This window comes from Nicotiana tomentosiformis, chromosome 1 (assembly GCF_000390325.3).
Source record: "Nicotiana tomentosiformis chromosome 1, ASM39032v3, whole genome shotgun sequence".
NCBI classification, from domain to species: Eukaryota; Viridiplantae; Streptophyta; class Magnoliopsida; order Solanales; family Solanaceae; genus Nicotiana; species Nicotiana tomentosiformis.
In genome coordinates, this window is record NC_090812.1 from 110,578,982 (window position 1) to 110,598,589 (window position 19,608).

The 19,608-nt window shown below is 36.7% G+C and overlaps 3 protein-coding genes across 4 annotated transcripts; 2 read left to right on the forward strand and 1 right to left on the reverse strand.

Annotated features, from left to right (window-relative positions):
• Positions 1–2,338: 2,338 nt before the first annotated feature.
• Positions 2,339–4,012, forward strand: LOC104090968 (CRIB domain-containing protein RIC8). The gene is made up of 5 exons (XM_009596187.4): positions 2,339–2,500; positions 2,606–2,771; positions 2,897–2,997; positions 3,081–3,177; positions 3,438–4,012. Exons 2-5 carry the CDS (start codon positions 2,717–2,719, stop codon positions 3,869–3,871), a joined length of 687 nt encoding a protein of 228 aa, XP_009594482.1. The 5' UTR covers positions 2,339–2,500; positions 2,606–2,716; the 3' UTR covers positions 3,872–4,012.
• A 332-nt stretch (positions 4,013–4,344) lies between these two features.
• Positions 4,345–6,027, reverse strand: LOC104090967 (piriformospora indica-insensitive protein 2). Its single transcript, XM_009596186.4, has one exon. The coding sequence runs from the start codon at positions 5,925–5,927 to the stop codon at positions 4,554–4,556; it is 1,374 nt and encodes a 457-aa protein (XP_009594481.1). The 5' UTR covers positions 5,928–6,027; the 3' UTR covers positions 4,345–4,553.
• A 5,837-nt stretch (positions 6,028–11,864) lies between these two features.
• On the forward strand, positions 11,865–19,264 carry LOC104090966 (glutathione gamma-glutamylcysteinyltransferase 1-like). 2 transcript variants are annotated; one of them, XM_018769038.3, is made up of 9 exons: positions 11,865–12,157; positions 14,608–14,764; positions 15,813–16,051; positions 16,156–16,319; positions 16,741–16,792; positions 17,238–17,465; positions 17,605–18,108; positions 18,892–18,945; positions 19,127–19,264. In XM_018769038.3, exons 1-9 carry the CDS (start codon positions 12,083–12,085, stop codon positions 19,130–19,132), a joined length of 1,479 nt encoding a protein of 492 aa, XP_018624554.1. In that variant the 5' UTR covers positions 11,865–12,082; the 3' UTR covers positions 19,133–19,264. The 2 variants fall into 2 exon arrangements, with proteins under 2 accessions (XP_018624554.1, XP_009594480.1); XM_009596185.4 differs by lacking the exon at positions 19,127–19,264 and having other exon boundaries at positions 18,892–19,094.
• Positions 19,265–19,608: the final 344 nt, after the last annotated feature.

Here is a 19,608-nt window from a genome sequence, read left to right on the forward strand (position 1 = left end):
GCAAGAACAGAAGAATCGAAACCCATTTCAAGAGCCTGCCCAACGAGTGCTTCCAACTGTTCCATTCTTTGGTGCAGTTCCGCATTTGTGCCACGAGCCATGTTCTCAAACAGTAACACGAAATCTTCTATTGATCGTCTTACCACCGCTACGAACTTTGCTCTACTCTGATATTAGTTTATCAGGGTAGCTCTGATACCAGTTGTCGCGGGGTCAATTTGGGCCAATTTTTCGTGCCTAATTGACACTGCACGGCAGCAACCTAACACTCAAGTTACTCAGCTTTTTCCAACACTTAGCCAACTTTTCAGCAAGTTCGGCCTTAAGCAAAATTCGGCAGCAACATAAAGAGAACACAATCAAGTACGGGAAAATCCCAACCTTTGTATTAATATGAAAATATACAAAGGACTCCTCACTTTCCTATGAACACAAGTCGTTCATAGACCACTTCGACCAGCCAAGATCACAAGTCGATCTTGTCACACTAAGACCTGCCCAAATGCCTAGCCTTAGCCCACTTCTGAAACACTCAGAAACCCTCACGTTTCTTTCTTGTTTCCCACTTTACTATGAACACAATTCGTTCACAGTCCACTTCGTCTAGCAAAGATCACAAGTCGATCTTGCACACTACGACCTGCCCAATGCCCAGCCTTAGCCCCCGTTTGAAACACTTAGAAACCCTCACGTTTCTCTCTTGTTTCCCACTTGGAAGTCTCACAACAGAACTTCCTTTCGAAGACACTCTTCTTCTTTTGAAGACCCTCTGCTTACTTCTTCTCTCCTCTGAATTCCACACGAAATTCTCACATATTTATAAGTATAGGTGCTGCCACTAGCAGATCTGAAGGGACAATATTACAAAAGGGGTAGTATATTCTAGTGCTTGTTCCACTTCAAGCACTAAATCAGCACTTTGACCACTTAATGGGGGCATTATCCACGAAATGGCCATCATCAGCATGCATTGTGGAACACTTGACCCTGTTTTGTGGAGCACTCAGCTCTTTGGTGGAGTACTTGTCCCACCTTCCACTGAAACCTGCCTTGTACACACCTTTGCTAAATCAGTCCTATCTTGTAGTTGACATCCCCAACTACTTAGGCTATTTTTCCACACGAAATGATATTATATACAAGCATTAAACAGATATAGATACAAGTCATTACCAAAATACAACGGCCCACTGCTTTGGCAAGTGCACTGTATGTGCTCCTTTTGTTAGTCAGCTATTGCACGCCCAAGGCTGGCATTGCGCCCAGCCTTGGCTGATTTTGACATTGCTCCGCGCCAATGTCTTTGTCCGCAACCTGCTGCCCATGATTTTGCCGCACACGCCCGACACTCTTTGTCGCCCGCACATTGCCTTAGCCGCATTTCTGCCTTGTATTTGTCAACACTTGTTTCTCCCATGCCATTGCTTGTATTTTGTCTCACATAGCTTTGCCTTGGCTATTGAAACCCTTTGCCATCATTCCGTGCCTCCGCAATTTAGCTTAGCTTGTGCTTGGCGCTCCCACAATCCGAACTGCCCGTACCTTTGTCTTTGGCGCGCATGCCGCTTCATGCCGCCCAAACTTGTCTGCACTGCCTCATCAAGCCTTTGCCAAACTTGTCTTGCCTGTCCCAAGACCTTGGCCAATACTTGTTCTCATGACAATGTTTCTCGTCTAGTGTCCCGCATGATCGTTTTGCTCCCGCATAGGCTAACAGCAAGGCCATCATGCCCCAATCCTTGCCACAGCCGCGCCACGCCCGATTGACAAAGAATCGGGTCCTAACACCTAGTTAGCTAATAGGACTAGAACTTAGAAATATTAAGTAGGAAGCTGGATAAAATACTATGTAGTATTTAAAATGGCAAGAGAAAAAATTTCACCAACCTTATATCTTTATTTGAAGTAGTTATTTTGTTTTTTACGTTAAAAAAAAACTACTGTACTTATTACAATGGGATAGAGAATGAAAAAGTTTGAATTGCAACATCTTGGTAATTGAGCCATTCCCTTGAGAGCGAGGAGGATTGACATTCATTAACAAGAATATTGTGCGACCATTCGATTTTAGTGGCTTTTAGCTTAGATTTCCAAAGATTGGCAAGTCAATAAAACCATAGAGATTGAAGATAAATAAATAAAACCATAGAGATTCAGAAGGCAAAAATTATTAAACTCTCGTTAAATTAATAAAATGAAAAGTTAGAAACTAAGAAACTTAATTACCGTTCCTAAATTTACGATAGGCTTCTGGTTAGCAATGGCTTGCAATTCATTGCCATTGAATGGATGAAAGGATTGCTTTAACATCATTTTGCTTTATGATAGTTAGAGAGGAGTCGAACCTAAAATTCTTTTTTTAGGGTTTGAGTCCATTTCTTGATTTATATCTGAATTTTTGAGTTTCTTTTTCCCAATCCGCTATTTGGTCATTTTGAGCTACCCCATTTTGCTGAATTCTTATATATTTCATTCACTTTCTTCCATCCTACTGAAGAAGGTTAATTTCTAATTGTATCTTCACTTTTTCTTCTTATTTTGGGAATGTCATAATATGAGTTTTGAGTCATATTAATATTCTTGTCTTCACCTTCTTCTTTTTCAGATTCAAGAAACAAATGCATGATTTTTGAGTGAAAGAAACATCTTCTTTAGTAGCATTTAGAAGAAGAAAAAGTTCTAGACTTATATAAAAAGCAGTTATTAGCAGCTGAGGATGGCCACAAAAGTGAAAGGCCTTTTAAAGGCCTTAGGTATTTCTCAGATATTTGGTGAGCAATTATCCTTCATTTAATGTCCTTACTTTTTATTACTATCAGTTTTCTCTTTGTTGAAATTATTGGGTTCTTCAAGGTAATTAATTAAATCATTAACAAAAATGAACATGATATTGCAGAAGGGGAAAAAGAAGCAGAAATGCAGATTGGTTTACCTACAGATGTAAAGCATGTTGCCCATATAGGATGGGATGGACCATCCGTTGAATCTCCCAGCTGGGTAATTAAACTATATTTTCATAGTTTTATGTTAATGTTTCACATGTTTGTTGGATCATCATCATCATTTAATGTGTTGTGCAGATGAAAGAATTCAAAGAACCAGGAAAATTTCATACAGCCCCTTTGGGTCCTCCATTAGATCCTAATGATCATCCCGATATCAAATATGTTTCTGAAGGTAAGTTTTCTGTCACACTTTCCATTCTTCTCTTCACTTTCCATATATATAGTTAACGTACCTGATCAGATTAATGATCCACACCCCTGTTTCTAACTCGACATATATATCAAATTCTGTTGTCTACCTCTGCTTATAATTTTCACATCACAATAGACACATCTCTATCAACCAAGAACCTTTGAAATATTTTACTGAATAGAACTTTGCATGAGAGGATGCCCTTGTTTTCATTTGTGTACAATTGAATTGAACTGCAGATGCAAACCAAAAGTACAAAAATGCAAATTCTTCATTACCAGATGACCAACCAGAAGTGTCAAAGACATCTAGGCGCCATTCTTCATCAGAAACTGGGAGTGGGAGTACTTCTTCTCCAAAGAAAGAGTCCAAATCCAGGAGCTCCAGGCGACACACCAAAGAGTCGTCCGATGGTTCAAGGTCAAGCCGACACAGCCGCCCTGGCTCAGGAGGTGGTGGCTCTGATTCTCCAGCAAGGGACCTCCCGGACATACCCAAAAAAACACGGCGGAAGAAATCCAAGGAGGATGGTGGAGTGGGGTCCGGCTCGTCCCGAACATCTAAATCCAAAGTCACCACCTCTTCTAGTACAGCACCAATGGATAATGGAACAGAAACAGGATGTGAAAGTTCCATGTTAAGTTCAAGAAACTGTGAGATAGAGAAAGAGTAGTGGCATTGTTTAAGAAAAACAAAGAATATAAGATGGACTCGAAATCAGTCAATTTTTTGTGTAGTTTAAGTTAAATCTGGCCACCTGTTTTGATATACCAAAATTTTCCTATACAATGATTAGAACCTATTTACAATCTAACCTTTTGATGCCTTGTTTGCAATGTAGATTCAGTTTCCTATTTCCTAGTTTTTTTCCCTATTTTCCTTTTCTGCCATTCAATTACTCTGAAATCTGAATCTAGTCATAGCACAATACATCATTACCCTGTATCCAACTTACATTTGCTACTTAATTAATGTAGTAGTTTGTCATCATTGTCCCATGTAGATTTTCCCAATGATAATATAACAGTAATATATGATTTGTCCTTAGACAATACACTGGAAAACACAACTTTCAAGTCTGGCAATCTGTTTCGCATACACCACAGACAAACATTGCAGTTAAAAACTGAAACAGAAAACCAAGAATGTTACTATATGCAAATTCCTTAAATTAAGAACTTAATAATTACATCTCTTGGTTGCTTCTCTTTGAACCCCAAAAAGAAAAAGAAAAAGACAGAAAGTAAATTCTACTAGAACCCAAAAAATCTTCTATCAACAAGTGAAACCAGAACAACAGTCTAAAATTTTCCTAGCCTTTAAGTCATCAATCAGTATAAGTCCAAGATTATCTACTAGCACAGGAAACACAAAATTCCAATAAAAATAAGAACATATGAAGCAGGTAACAGTGAAGATGCTCTAGAGAAAGGGACATATTTGGGAACATCAGCTTTGTTACACAACTTTAGTTGCCCCAAGCTACCACTAACATTAGAAATTCTCAAGTCTTCATCTGCACAAAGATGAGGGTTGCCTTCCAACTTCAACTTTTCTCCCACTTTGGAGACAAATTGTGCAGAGAATGGAAGTTTTCCACTCAAATTGTTGTTTTCCAAATGCAACTCATTAACATGTTCCAGTGCACCAAACTCTTCAGGCAATGCCCCTTCCAACTTGTTATTATCAAGCCCCAAATAGCAAATCTTTTTCAAATATACCCCCATAGAAGCAGGAATATCCCCAATTAGTCCCGTTTGTGATAATCCTATCCCTACAATACTCCCAAGATTCTCCCATATTTCTGGAATTTGCCCTCCTAGCAAATTCCCACTCAGATACACTTCCCTCAAACTAGGCATCTCTGCCAAAAACAATGGAATCCCAAAATTGGCAAAATGATTGTAACTCAAGTCCAAAAACTCCAAACTCTTCAAACCCTTTAAACTTTCAGGAATTTTCCCAGACAACTTGTTGTAGCTAAAGTCAAGCTTTAAAACTTGAGTCAAGTTTCCTATAGACTCAGGAACATTTCCTTCAAGCTCATTTTGACTCAAATCAAGAACCCTGAGTTTCCTCAGTGTCTTTAACCCCACTGGAATTTCACCACCAAGTTTGTTTCTTGAAAGTGTCAACTGCTCTAAGTTGATCAAACCACCAACCCCATCTGGTATTTTCCCAGAAACAGCACTTCCACTCAATACCAACCTCCTCATACTCGTCAAGTTACCAACTTTTTCACTTACAACCCCAACAAGACCCGGGTTCTCCATAAAAACCAGCTCCTCAACAGAAGGCGGCAAAGATCCAAAGTCAAACAAAGAAACCTCATTTTCAGTGAAACATTTGTAAACAAAGATCTTTCTGAGGTAAGAAAAAGGAGCAAAAAGGGAAGCATTTAGAGTACTATTAGGTGTACAAGGTGGGTTAGGAGCATAATCTGAAACATAACCAAGACTAATCTCAGTTATATGAGCAGTAAATGTTGTGTTTGAGTTTTCTTGAACAAAGTAGTCACAAACAACCCCATGTGGAGAAGAGGAGCAGAGATCATCAGGAAACAGAGAACGCCACGGGATTTCAGAGTTAATGGACTCAAGAACATTGTACACTGATTCTTGTTCCACCATGTTAAGAGCAGGCTGAGAAAACACAAGAGTAGTAGACATGAAAGCCCAGAAAAAACAAAAGTTGAGAACAAGAACGGAGAGTTTTGGTAAGAATGTCATGGTTTTTGGTTAGAGAAACAAAACAAAAAACTGTGAAGTTTGAGAAGTGACAAGAAAACAGTGTATGATAATAAGGGTATTTAAGAGGGAGGAGAAGAAAAGAGGATGTCTGTCTTGAAAAATGAAAGAGAAGGGTATCAAAGAGACAGGTTTTGTTGCAGAGATTTGATGTACTGTTAACATGCTACGTTCCTTATGGTCAAATGACCGATTTGCCACTTTTTTGTTTCTTTAGTTGTCTGTCCTTTAAAGCTTCTGTACATTTTTTACAAGTATTTTGTCTTCTTTGTTGTTGCGTGAAGAAGGATGAGAAAAAGAGGTCACATGCTTTTCCTCTTCTTCAACGACAGTCAATGTAGTGAATTATTCATTTATCATAATTTTTCTATGAATAGCAAACAAATTAAAAAGGCTTTTATGAAATGAAACTTTACTACTCGTACTTGAATTTTCATATGTCATCTCAATAATCTAACCTTTCACCAGCAAGTTAAATTCCAACAATTGGTACCAATTTCATGTGCAGGTTATAAAATAATTCCCAAGTTGACATAATGATGTATATTATACATAATCAGTCGTTGGTATGTGTACGAATTATGTTAAACTTATGCCTAAATTCACTTGACTCAATTAAAATTTGGACTTTGGATGAGTTAAAAGACAAGTTCATAAATGTGGCGTGAGCTAACTCCCTTTGGTCCTACTTATATGTTGTTTAACGTTTTGAGCTTTTCGGCACAATTGTTAAGAAAACCATTTATATCATCATTTATTATAAGGTATTTGGCTAAATTATCTTTGTCTCCTCCTTAAATGAGTAATTAATGATCATAAATTCTTGGATGAGTAAAAGTAGAATTTTGTTTTTTTAAAAAAATTTCTTTTGGGTATTCTAATGCGCAAATATTTTTTTTGCTACAATGTTTTTGCAAAAGTAAAATAAAAAAGATACTACTCCCTCCGTTCACTTTTACCTGTCAACTATGGACTATGCACACTCCTTAAGAAATAATAAATAAAGTGAATAACTTACCATAATATCCATATTAATTGATGCATATTTTTAATAGATTTGAGAAAATGATTTGAAATGAGTAATTAATACTGTTGGTATAACATGAAAAAAAGAAATTGTCTTCTCTTGATATGCTAAAAGTGACAAGTAAAAGTAAAAATCTATATTTAAAATATTGGACAAGTAAAAATAAACATAGCGAGTATGAGAGAGTGATACTCAAATAAAGTGAGTACTTTCTTTTTAGAGTATATTATATTTAAGAAAAAAAAGGAGAAATAGGCGGGTACTTGATATTGCATTAAAACGTGATGTAATAGTCCATTTATATTCCAATGAGATGGCTTATTTATTTGTTGAGATAAGTGATAATTACACTGATATCACATATTAAAATCCTAATTACAACATTAGGTGTAAGTCCGGTCCAACATTGGTGAACATGATAACCTTAGCAATGCGTGTTTTTGTAGGTTAACAGATTCGGTTACCACCAATACACAAAAAGTGAGTCAATGTATTACAAAAATTTAATGCCATATCTACTACTATAAGAAACGAGAAATAAGCATAAAATTTGTAATTAAGAAATTAACGAGAAAATCTATTTGATTATCTGATACTTCCTCTCTTTATTTTAATCAGAAGATAGAAACACCATTGCTTATGAAAAGGTAAAAACTCCATTTTTTATTGGAGTATTTTTGGAGCAAGCAACAAATAAGGTGGGGTAAAAAAGACTTTAGAGTAAAAGGCATACAGTTACGGCATTTGGCATGTTAGGGGTCAATGCCAATGATCAGTCCAACACAGTCTACCATTTATACCCCCAACTGAACTCGCACCCCCTATACCCCCAATTTTCACTCTAATTTTCAGTCGATTTTAACTGGAATAATTAAATCGTCTGATGCTGCTGCTACTACTAGTCTACTATTACAATATGTAGCTTGATTAGCTTGTTGCTTTTATTGAAAAAAACAGTGGGGAAAAGGTGGTAAAGACACTGAGGTTGCCTGATTAAAACCTGCGGACAATAAAGCAATCCGCGACATGGCGGCAGCCGCCGACTTGTCGACACATTGTCCTTTCTGCTTTTTGTTCCATCGACAGCGACGTCTAACTGACTTGGAAATTGCCTGATTTTTTTTAAGGTACACGTGGCAGAGATCTGTACGCCCGAATATCGTTCTAATTGGAAATCGACAGAAGCATGCGAATTCCATTTCCAGGCATTTTATTCCCCATCCACTTCGCGTTTTCACTTTTTGGGGCCTCTTTTTTTACCCACTCATCTGGTTTTCACTCGTTCATTTCAAATTTTTGTCTGACCATTCCAATTGGATAGTAACTCCACGCTATTTTTAGGTTTGCTCATATACTCATATTATTGTCCTTAAATTAAGATAACTAAAGAAAAAGGATCACGGACTCACGGTAGATTAAAATTTTATCTCTTTATGATAAATCAAACAATATAAAGATGTGCTCACCTAAGAATGCATTGCTTACTAATTAAGGTGAAAGATATTTGTCTTTTATACCATATATTAATTGCTTAACCATTATTAAGTGTAAAAATGTATCAATTTAAAGCTATACATCATTTGTTTTATTTTTATGATTAAGTACTTATATTCGCTTTTGTTTTTTTTTTCAATATGTGCGCAATTTTTGTAAAAATATGTCTATAAGAATAAAACGAGCAAAGTAGACATATTAAAAGCTTTTAAATATAAAAAAGCGCCAGTGCTTCTGAGGAAACAACTGAAAAAGAATTCACACTGAAGTTACCACAAAAGAGAAAACCAGGAATTCAATTTGTTAATACTATACATTAATTATGCGCCACTTTGGCTTTAATTTTGCCTTGGGTAAATTACTGTATCTGTCATATTCTCTTCAGCAGCCGATCGAAGTCTATTCCGTTCATTTACTATCCTTGCACTCCTGTAATTACTCTTCTTCCGAAGGACGAATAATGGGAATAAGGTGAAAGAAAAGCTGGAAAAATATACTAGCTGTTCTTCTGCATTCTACTCCATTTAACCAAATTTCTTCTCATCTAAAAAACTAAAATGATATATATAGTACCTAATTTTAATCTCCAATTGTGTTCCTTCATATATAATCTATGCCATTTGTGTTTTCTATCCATCTACTTGTTAAAATTGCACAATGGGGGTGAGGATTTGGTAAAAAAACAGAAGTGCACCAGTGTTTTAAGGCCGCAGTGGCGAAGCCACGTTCAACTAAAGATTGTCAATCGAAATCTTTTCGTCGGAAAATTAACTGTATTGCTAGATTAATTTTGTATTTTATGTATATTTACTATACGTTGACTCCCATTAACTTTTTAGTATTTTTTTTTGACATTCCTGGGAAAAATTCTGGCTCCACCGCTAATTAGGAGGGCTGTTCAAAACCGTAACCGATAGCTGAACCGCAAAATTGGCTTATTGGTATCGGGTTATTGGATTAACAATTAGTGAACGGATTGAAATTTTATAATTAACGTTTTATCGGTTTTGAGAACGAATTACTCAATTTCCTTATCGGATAAACAGTTAATTCGTTAAGAAATTTTATATTTTCTTATCATGTTCTTCTATTACAAAAAACTCAACAGGTGAAAACAATGAAAATGCCACAAATCATACGAATTGAAAGAGATAATTAAAATTCTCATATATGTGTTGTTGCTGATAACACTGTTGAGGATTTTTGTTTTTAAGATGAAATAGTCTTGAGGGTGAATGAGAAATGGAGGGAAAATGAAATTTTTGAATAAAATTTTAAGTTTTTTCCTCTTGACAATGAGACATTGTCCCATATTGGAAGAGGAAAAGATTTTTGGTGGGTATATATATAATTGCTCTTCTTATAGCTCTTAAAGAGTTAAGAAAAAAGCAAGCCTTGCGCCGTCGTCGTCGCTCGCTCGGCTTTGGCTACGGCTTCGGCCTTCGGCCTTGCTCCACCATGGAGGGTGGACGATTGTTCACAAACAAGCTAATGTTTGCTCCACCATGGAGGGTGGACGATTGTTCTTCTTCAACACTGGCTGCTATATATATGTGCAGCAACTGTTGAAGAAAGACACACACAATACACAAGACACAAAACTGAAATCGCTCAACAGATTTGGCTATACATTGCACTCCTTCCTCTCAGAATTTTCATACGATTTTCTGAGTTTCTACTCCTTCGTTCTGCATTGTTTTAACTTCAAACAAAGCAACTGTAAGTGTGATTTGCTACCGAACTTTGTGTTCGCTGAAACACTGGGGTTTGAAGTACCGCTACACCAGTGTGTGATTCGTTCTATCCTTGGAGGAAATAATCCATTACCTTGGGTACTAGGAAGGGATTAAATTCCTTAAGGAAACACTGTGAATTCAGTGGGCTCGAATTAATTACTGTTTCATTACGTTAACTTATATTTTACAAAATTATTATTTACAAATACAACAATATCGGCGGGACTAACAAACACAGGCTAAAAATCAAGTCGCATGTTTATTCTTCTATTCTAAATGCTGAGTTAGAGCTTACTCTAGGAATACTTGTAATACATGCAAGAGTATCTGCCGCTTCTAATATGACTAATGCCGAGGTACCAATTGCTCCCCAAGTACAAAGAAGGGGGAGGAGTCGTCCACCAACTATGGCGGCTCAGTACCACAAGCCCCAAGGGTCGCGCCACCTACCTATGCTCGCACAAATCTCTCATGTTGCTATGGCTCCCGGGGTTGGAAAAACACATGAAAATATTAGGGGAACCGTAGAATTACTCACTATAATTTCGGTTGAGCAAGTTAGGCAGATTCATAATTTAAATTATATGTGTTTGATCTTTAATATTTTTAGCATTGAACTTAGTGACGGATCCAAGATTTCAAAGTTGTGGATGCTCGGAGATAAAAAAAATTTAAAAAGAGGAAAAACAAGTTTAGTTGTGGGTGTTTGCTCGCTTAATATTTATCCAAATATTTTATTAATTGCATATGTAAATCTACTAAATCTAGTAAAAGACAATGGGTGCTTGAACACCCATAATGATCTATGTAGATTCGCCGCTGTTTGAACTCATTGTATGTTTTTAAATATTAACTTTTGCATTTAATGAATTGTAATACTTATGCGTAAAAAATACTAGATTTAGTTGAACCCGGTACCACCACTCTTCATTTCAGGGAGGAACTAAGACACCACCGCGAGCGGAGGTAAATTAATGTGGAGAATCTAATAATAGTGGGACTTGAAACCTAAATTTATGCGTAAGTTTAGGTTTGATTATATTTCTATCACGTGTTTTGAAAGTTTCGAAATTTAATTGTACAAACTTTTGGATTGTAAACCCAAAATGTAAGTAACCGATATTCATGTTCATGGTTATAACTTTTTAAGGAAAAGCTGTTGGCATTGCTCTAAGCGAAGTTTTATGATTCTTTTATTAACTTGTGTTCTTTTGCATATTCCTCGCTTCATTTTATTTATGAATTTGTGGTTGTCCCTTTTTTGTTTTGGTCATAAGTGAATGACTCACCAAACGTTGTAAATTATAGAAACTTTATTTGAAAATATGAGATTTGTTTACATGTTGGACGATTTTCCAGTGACTATAATAGAGTTTTAATCAATTTTCTTGGAATAATTACATAATCAATCCTTATATTAATTTTTTAGAACACATAAGGTGTATTCACAACTAAAATCAGATCGTAAATGCTTTACTCTATATTTAATTTAATGCGATAAACGTTTTTATTGCAATAGATCTTTCTTAGGACAAAGTAAAAGGAAATCCGAATCTCTTCATGATCTAGATAAAAAATAGAATATTTATCTTTTTCTCTTTTTCCACATTGTAGTGGTTCTTCTTTATTCCTTATACTTTGTCTATTAGTGCTACTTGCCATATATTTCCATTGTACACAAACCTTTTCTATTTAATTTGTTTATTGTTTTTCACAATATTGGTACAAATCCTGTTGACTCGTGAATCGCGTTTGCGCCTTTTAAATTAACGCGGGGAATCTATTAAACCAGCGGAATTAAAATCCCTAAGTGAGGTGAGGCACACAAGAGATACTCCTACTACTAGTATTTATTGGGGGAGATTCTGAAGCGAGAAAAAATGGCGATGGCGGGTTTATATCGGCGAGTTCTTCCGTCGCCTCCGGCTGTTGATTTCGCTTCTACTGAAGGAAAGGCAAGTTTTAGTGCTACTCTTTCCTTTTTCGTTTGTGCTGAGGGTTAAAGACTAGGGTTTTAGCCGTCTTTGGTTGTTGTTCTATTTTGTCACGGATGAATATGGATTATATCATAATCTTTTTGCTATCTGTTTACTAGCTGGTACCAATTTGTTAATTGGTTTGGTCTTTATTCAGAATTTTGAATCTGTAATTGTGTCGTTACTATTTGGCCACAATGGTTGCTAACTTAGTATAAGTATATATATTATTAAAATAATAAAACTGTGTCTGTAATTCAGCTGAAGGTAATTGATTTAATAGAGTCAGCAAGATCCAGGTGACCACAGTGATCAACAACTTGATCAGCTGGTCAGCCTTAGGGATTGGCCTATATGATACACGTTAGATAATTGTTTATTGTAAGTTGATTTAGACACCAATTCACTGCTAACTGTCCAGACCCCATAACATATAGTACCTTTTATTCAAATTTGTCCTTGATGTTCCACATGGAGAACTTTGGCCATGGCAGTCTTAAAAGAAAATGTGATAAAAGGAAATCAGGAATCTGTTTCTTTTTTACGCGGACTTGTAAATTTTGCTGTTCTTAAGGTTTTGTAGATATTTTTGTGCTTTCCACATTGGAAGGCATCTGACTTTCATATATTTTACCCCTTCCTGCTTCAATGTTTTGTTGATATATTTATTGATGATGTACGATATTTTTTTTTTGGCAATTAACTGTCGGTGTCTTTGTCTGTGCTTACTTTTACATCTACACTTTTTAAGTCTTAACATCCCATTTCTTGCGGTATGCCCTTAACTTCCAGATACTAAAATGTGTGATAATGTTCTAGTTTATTGTACTTGCTTGCCCTTGGTTATGGTATCAATTCATCTTATTGTTCGGTTCGACTGTTAAGGTGTACATCTGAAGTTGATGTCATTGTACAGCCTAATACAGATTTGCTTGAATATCTTTTTTCTCCAGTTTGATGCTGTTTCATGAAATTAAAATCCTTTTTGTCATTAATATGAAGAGATTGAATGCAGTTTTCTCTGGCTCTTTCCATACATAATTTTTTATGCGTATCTTTTTATTAAAAAAAGTTGTCGCATAAGATTTTGACTTACCATTGAAGTTGACCTTCAGAGAGGAATAGAGAAAATGAGTTATATCAAAGTATCCAAGTAAACATATGCTTGACATCATTCATATTCTTTTAACTCTTCTACATATCTACAGGGATGGAATACTCAGGCCATTAAGTCTATTACAATTGCGCGAATACTCTTTATTTCCAAGAACTTAATAAGCTTTTTGTGCCGAATTGCTACAGTGACATTTTCCCCTTCAACTTCTGCACTTGATTGAAGGATGACTTTTGCCTGACATATGTAAAATGATATTAATACGAGATTAATGAGTTACTTTTTCCCCTATAGGTCAAAGTGAGAAGAGCTGCATTCCTCATTTGCAGCCACAGCCTCATTGAGGCACATCCTTTTGACTCCTTACCAACCCAAACAACCATATGCTGCTTAGCTCAATTCCATCTGCCTTCAGTTAAATTTTCTGCTCAGACTAGCCATACCCAATTCAAATGTTGAGCAACTATTTATTAGTCTATCACATTGTAGCCTTATACCTCCAATGAATACTCTACATAATAATACTCCTTGGACGACTGCTGGTTTCCTCTGCAGATTTTTATCTATGCCCTCCCTTCAGATCACTTGTCTGGATCCTTGGCTCCTCCCATCCTTTAAGTTATGTCATTGTGGAAGTTGAATCTTTTAATGGGGAAAGCTCTCAGTTATTACTGCAACCATTATCTTAAGGATCTGTTTCGGTTTGCTTTCTCGCTGATTGCCTGAGTTTGATCATACTGGTTTATGATAGGCTTCCTAGCTGAAAAAGGGGTAGCTGTCCCTTTCCTTTTTTTCCCACAATATTTCACTAGGCTATTGTGGTATCATATGGAGAACATTGTAGCTTTTCTTAGACTGAGAAACTATAAGAAGATAGGTGTGCCAGTGACCGTGTATTTGTGCAGTGTTTTGAATTTCATAGGAAACAATGTTATTTAGGGAGATCCTTAATTTTTTCGGAAAAGGTTAAGTGACCCTTGCATAAACCTGGAATTTGAAGGTCTGTCTTACAGAGATACCTCAAATGCCCGCCTGATCAAATACAAGCCATTCCTACATTTATCTTGAAATGATACTATTAGATATCAAACTAAGTCTTTTGTTATATGAACTGAATGTTATATCCAAAATAAATTTCTTCTGTAAACATGAATTTGTTTTCATCAGCATAGACTGCTTTTAATTAGCCATACCTCAGAGAAAAGAGGAAATGCATGAAACAAGGTGGAGGGATGAGAAAGAGATACAATATCTGATACTTTGTTCAGTGACTGTTCTTTTTGTACTGATTTTTGCGTGTTTTTTGGAGCTGCAGCAACTTTTTTTGGAGGCCATCCAGAATGGAACAATGGAAGGATTTTTCAAGTTGATCTCTTATTTTCAGACACAGTCTGAACCGGCCTATTGTGGTTTGGCTAGCCTTTCTATGGTCTTGAATGCCCTTGCTATTGATCCAGGAAGAAAATGGAAAGGTAACTCTGCTATCATCAAGTGAATCTGTGTTCCTATCCTTCCCGACTATATCGATGATTTTGATCTTCACTTTTTCATGGCCTTGCCTTCTGAATTGTTAATAAGGTCTCGGGCTCTTTATATGTTTATTTTCTTGATGAAGGTCTTTACATCTTTATTTTCCAATAATTTCGCCTATCCCGACCTGCCCATGTTAGTTATAAGATATAGCACAGAGATGTGTAGTTCACTTTGTTTTTTATTGTTGAGATCTCTCTGATAGGGAAATAAATTGATGCCTTGTCTGTGAGCTTTGTAAGTTGATCTGATATGTTGTGATGCATTGGCATGAGTCTGATATCATCTGTTCTCAACATGAATCCTAGCCACTGTTGCTGGACACCTTCCAAAGATCTAAACTGCTATATGTGTAACTTAATATTTTTTCTTACCTCATTTATTGAAGGTGTTTATTCTCTGGATAATTGTTCATCAAAGTTGCCGTTCTAGTGCAGTTTTGCAAACTTAAGGCTTTAACAGATTAGACCTCGGTAATATAATTCTGAGAACTCCTTTAGAGTTAATATCTGTGTCTGTATTTCGTTCCATTTGCATTTAACAGAAAAGGGTTCATGCATCTAGGAGCTGTTGCTCTGAGTTGCCTCATGCATATTATTTGTTGATGTCCATTTGTCCAAACTTCATGGTCACATGAAATCATTCTTATTGTCAGTTTCTGTTTCCAATTTACATGAACTAGAAACATCTTAGATAATATTTTGTTTCAATGTTCACATCTTAAAAACTTGAAAACCTTTTCTTTCCACCAATTAACTTATATGTTAGGGTCATATCTTGGTCACCAATGTCTACTGATATTAAAGAGTCAGTTTGGAAAAGAAGGAGCTTGGTGAGGACAGCTTTAACGTTCTTAGCTTTCATCACCTGAAACTGTTTGATGCTTGTACGTTTTACTCTTTTGAACTTGGTTGTTCATATCCTTTTTATAGTCTGCTTGCGCCAATGAGCTTGGAGTTTATTATCTTATCAGCTTCAACAAACTGTCAGGGCCTTGGAGATGGTTTGATGAATCTATGTTGGACTGTTGTGAGCCTCTGGAGAAGGTTAAAGCTAAAGGGATCTCTTTTGGGAAAGTGGTATGTTTGGCTCACTGTGCAGGAGCGAAGGTGGAAGCTTTTCGCTCTAATCATAGTACTGTTGATGACTTCCGTAAACAAGTCATGGCCTGCACTACTAGTGATAATTGTCATCTGATCTCATCATATCATAGAGGCCTTTTTAAGCAGGTAAATGTAAACATAGCTTCTCTATCCCCATGCTTATGATTGTGAAGAAGTATATTGCTGTATCGGGAGTTTGACCACACAGGATCTACTGAATCTTATGGCAGACAGGTTCGGGCCACTTTTCGCCTATTGGTGGTTATCACGCGGGAAAGGATATGGCACTGATTCTAGATGTTGCGAGGTTTAAATATCCTCCTCATTGGGTTCCCCTCCCTCTCCTTTGGGAAGCCATGAACACAATTGATGAAGCTACAGGATTACATAGGGGGTATGCACTTCCAGTTAGATGTACTGTGATATTGATATTGATTTTCATAATGGCTATGAGTTGTTGCCTGTTAGCATGCTCTTTACCTTGAACAGCGTCTTGTTCATGCTTTTTAGCTGTCAACTGATACTGGCTAAGCATTTAGCTTAAGGAATATAAATATGTAGAAGAAGTAGTTTTACTAGGTGTTTTGGTCTTCCTCTTATAATTAAGACTAAAATTGGAAATTAAATGCTGAACTCTTTCGGCACTGCTTCTGGTCTTCTTCAAACATAACTGTAGATTCTCTTCATTATTTTCTCTTCCTATTCTCCTTCTGCTCAAATTTAGCGGTCCGTCTATATCCATCTCACACTTGATATATTTTTATCATTCTGCAGCATGGATTTCAGTGACTTATGTGCAAAAACATAATTTTCAGGTTTATGCTAATTACTAAGCTTCACAGAGCTCCTGCACTGCTATATACCCTGGTAAGGTTTAAGTAGCTGCTATTATGTTATTCGCTTTAAATATAAACTCCTTCGAAGTTCGAACAAACTATAAGAAGCAACTTCTATTACTGCTTGTGAGATCCTTTGCTAGTTGATTCTTTTCAGTACACCAGCTTGGTCGGATAGTTGTTAACTACTACTTTACCTACCTTTTACATGCTATAACATAATGATAACATCTTTGTCAAATGCTTGGGAATTGTGGTCTTAGTGCCAGGTGATTAGCTTGGACTTTTGTTTCAAAACTATGATGTCCTTGCAATATTTATGGAGTTTAACAACATCGGCCTTTAGAACTATTTAACATGTAATTTGTTATGTAAATTTTCTATAATAAAGAGGGAGGAATGTACTGTATTGAATTACTCCTGGATTTTCTTCTTTCTGCGACTAGTCATGTATTTTGAATGGTGAACTTCTACAGAGCTGTAAACATGAGAGTTGGGTCACTATCTCAAAGCATTTGATGGATGATCTTCCTGTCCTGTTAAGTTCTGAGAATGTGAAGGGCATAAAAGATGTTCTCTCTACTGTTCTTTCAAATCTACCTTCAAATTTTGTTGAATTCATAAAGTGGATAGCGGAAGTTCGAAGGCAAGAGGAGAATGGTCAAAATTTGAGTGATGAGGAGAAAGGAAGGCTAGCTATCAAGGTAAGGTATCTGAAGAAATTTAGTAAATAGAAAGAAAAAAAAGAAGGCTCCTAGAAATGGTCATATAGATTTGATTGGGTAACTTGCAGGATAGGTGATTATTTATGAGTTCAGTAACCACTCTTACCTTACTTTGCAGGAAGAGGTATTGAAACAAGTGCAGGACACTCCTCTTTATAAGCATGTCACAAGCATTTTATTTTCAGAAAATTCTATCTGCCAGTCAAAAGCAGCATCAGACAGCAGTTTGGCTAATGTTGCCGCAAACATTTGCTGCCAAGGAGCAGGTCTTTTTGCAGGAAGATCTGGTTCATCGGATAGGTTTTGCTGTCTCCAAACATGTGTTAGATGCTACAGAGCTACCGGGGACAATTCTGCTACAGTGGTGTCTGGGACAGTTGTAAATGGGAATGGGGAGCAGGGGGTTGATGTTCTGGTCCCTACATCTCAAGCAAAGACTAGCTGCTGTCCCTCAGGGCAAGCTGGTTGCTCACCAATGCACCCTGCAAGTAACGATGTGCTGACAGCACTATTGCTGGCATTACCTCCACATACATGGTCTCGAATAAAAGATACGAAGGTCTTGCAGGAAATAGAGAACCTTGTCTCAGCAGAGAACCTGCCTCCTTTGCTGCAAGAAGAGGTATCTTTGTACATTTGTCTCTTATCACATTTGCTTTCTTGTTTTAAAATTCCTCTTTGTTGTTTGTGTTGGGAAGCCCAGAACTGGAGGGTTGCAGTAGGTTAAGGGCCGGCAGAAAGCTAGGCAATTTTATGATTAATCTAACAATATTGAAATATTGGAAAGAAAGGAGTCCAAATGGAGTTAAATGGATGTCCAGGATTTATATAGCGACCCCAACTAGCTTAGGATTGAGGCTTTTGTTTTGTTGTTGTCATTTTGTATTGGGAAATTCACATGAGCACTTAGAATGGCCTTCATAACTATATCAGAGCTTTCTACCTCTTTTCTAATTGGTAGTTCTTATTATGGCCCAATAGAAGATTTTTCCTGCCTAAGATTAAGTATCTATTTCACTGCACTGCATATTTTATGAAAAATAGTCTAATCCTCTTGAAGCAGGTTATCATATCGTAACAGGCTTAACTGATTTTTCATTTCTAGTCTATCTGAAGGAGCATATAACTGATAAATCTCATGCATAATGAGACCTAAGGCGCATAACTCTGTCTTCTGCATGTCATTCAGCCGTTTAATGAGTTTGTCTCTCATGCTATGCATCTTTGATCAATTAACTTAGTTCAACGGTATGAGTTATGAAATTCTGAGATGTGTGCTGGGTTGATGAACTAGTAGATAAGCTCTAAGAATGCATTTTGTTCTAATGACTACTTTAATCTTTCACTTGGTTAACCATTAAACATGGTGTAATATACTTCTGAATATCCTTTTGGGCGACTGCAGATTTTGCACCTGCGAGGACAGTTCCTCCTCCTCAAGAAATGCAAGGATAACAAGGTAGAAGAAGATTTAGCTGCACCTCCCTTCTAGCTTTGCTTTCCTAGGTTATTACAAATACATTGTTCTGGTGTAAGATTCAAACCAAATCACTGTACTTTCTCATGACTTAAAATTCACAAAGCGCTGAAGCATCTTAAGCGGAAAAATGCAGATGCCCTACTTCCTTTCATTTCTATAGGTTTAGTAAATCAAGAATCACAAGGTGTCCCATGGAGCTCGAAATCTCTCTATGGAGATTCATTTGTTTTTCAGAGATGAAGCGGCTCTTTAAAGAGAAGGCATGCATGCCATGAAGGAGTGCTGATCTATTTAGGAAAGTTGAGTTCACTGGGTTAGCTGGGTGGGTTCAGATTTACATTTTACTTGCCCAGGACTTGATTGTATGTGCCATTTCTTCTACCTACTATGGTATTATTCTGACAAGGGCTGAAGGAATAAATATGTTGACGTCCTAATTTCTCTTCGGAACAGTACAGCATTAGTTGCAGTTCATTTTCTTATTCTTCTATGTAAATTTAGGATTACTCCCCATGTATTTGGGGAATAAAGAACTAGGAGGGTGAAGTTCCCCTTTGACTGGGGATACACGGTCAAAGTCGCAAATTTATATACTAGTAGTTGAAAAGCCAATATCTCTACAGGGAGGTAAGGAAAGGGAGC

Coding starts and splice junctions, on each gene's coding strand:
- LOC104090966 (XM_009596185.4), top strand. CDS start 12,083: ATGGCGATGGCGGGTTTATATCGGCGAGTTCTTCCGTCGCCTCCGGCT. Junction 16,052..16,155: donor ATAGAGGCCTTTTTAAGCAG/GTAAATGTAAAC, acceptor ATCTTATGGCAG/ACAGGTTCGGGCCACTTTTC. Junction 18,109..18,891: donor CTCCTTTGCTGCAAGAAGAG/GTATCTTTGTAC, acceptor GGGCGACTGCAG/ATTTTGCACCTGCGAGGACA.
- LOC104090967 (XM_009596186.4), bottom strand. CDS start 5,927: ATGACATTCTTACCAAAACTCTCCGTTCTTGTTCTCAACTTTTGTTTT.
- LOC104090968 (XM_009596187.4), top strand. CDS start 2,717: ATGGCCACAAAAGTGAAAGGCCTTTTAAAGGCCTTAGGTATTTCTCAG. Junction 2,772..2,896: donor AGGTATTTCTCAGATATTTG/GTGAGCAATTAT, acceptor ATGATATTGCAG/AAGGGGAAAAAGAAGCAGAA. Junction 2,998..3,080: donor CCGTTGAATCTCCCAGCTGG/GTAATTAAACTA, acceptor TGTGTTGTGCAG/ATGAAAGAATTCAAAGAACC.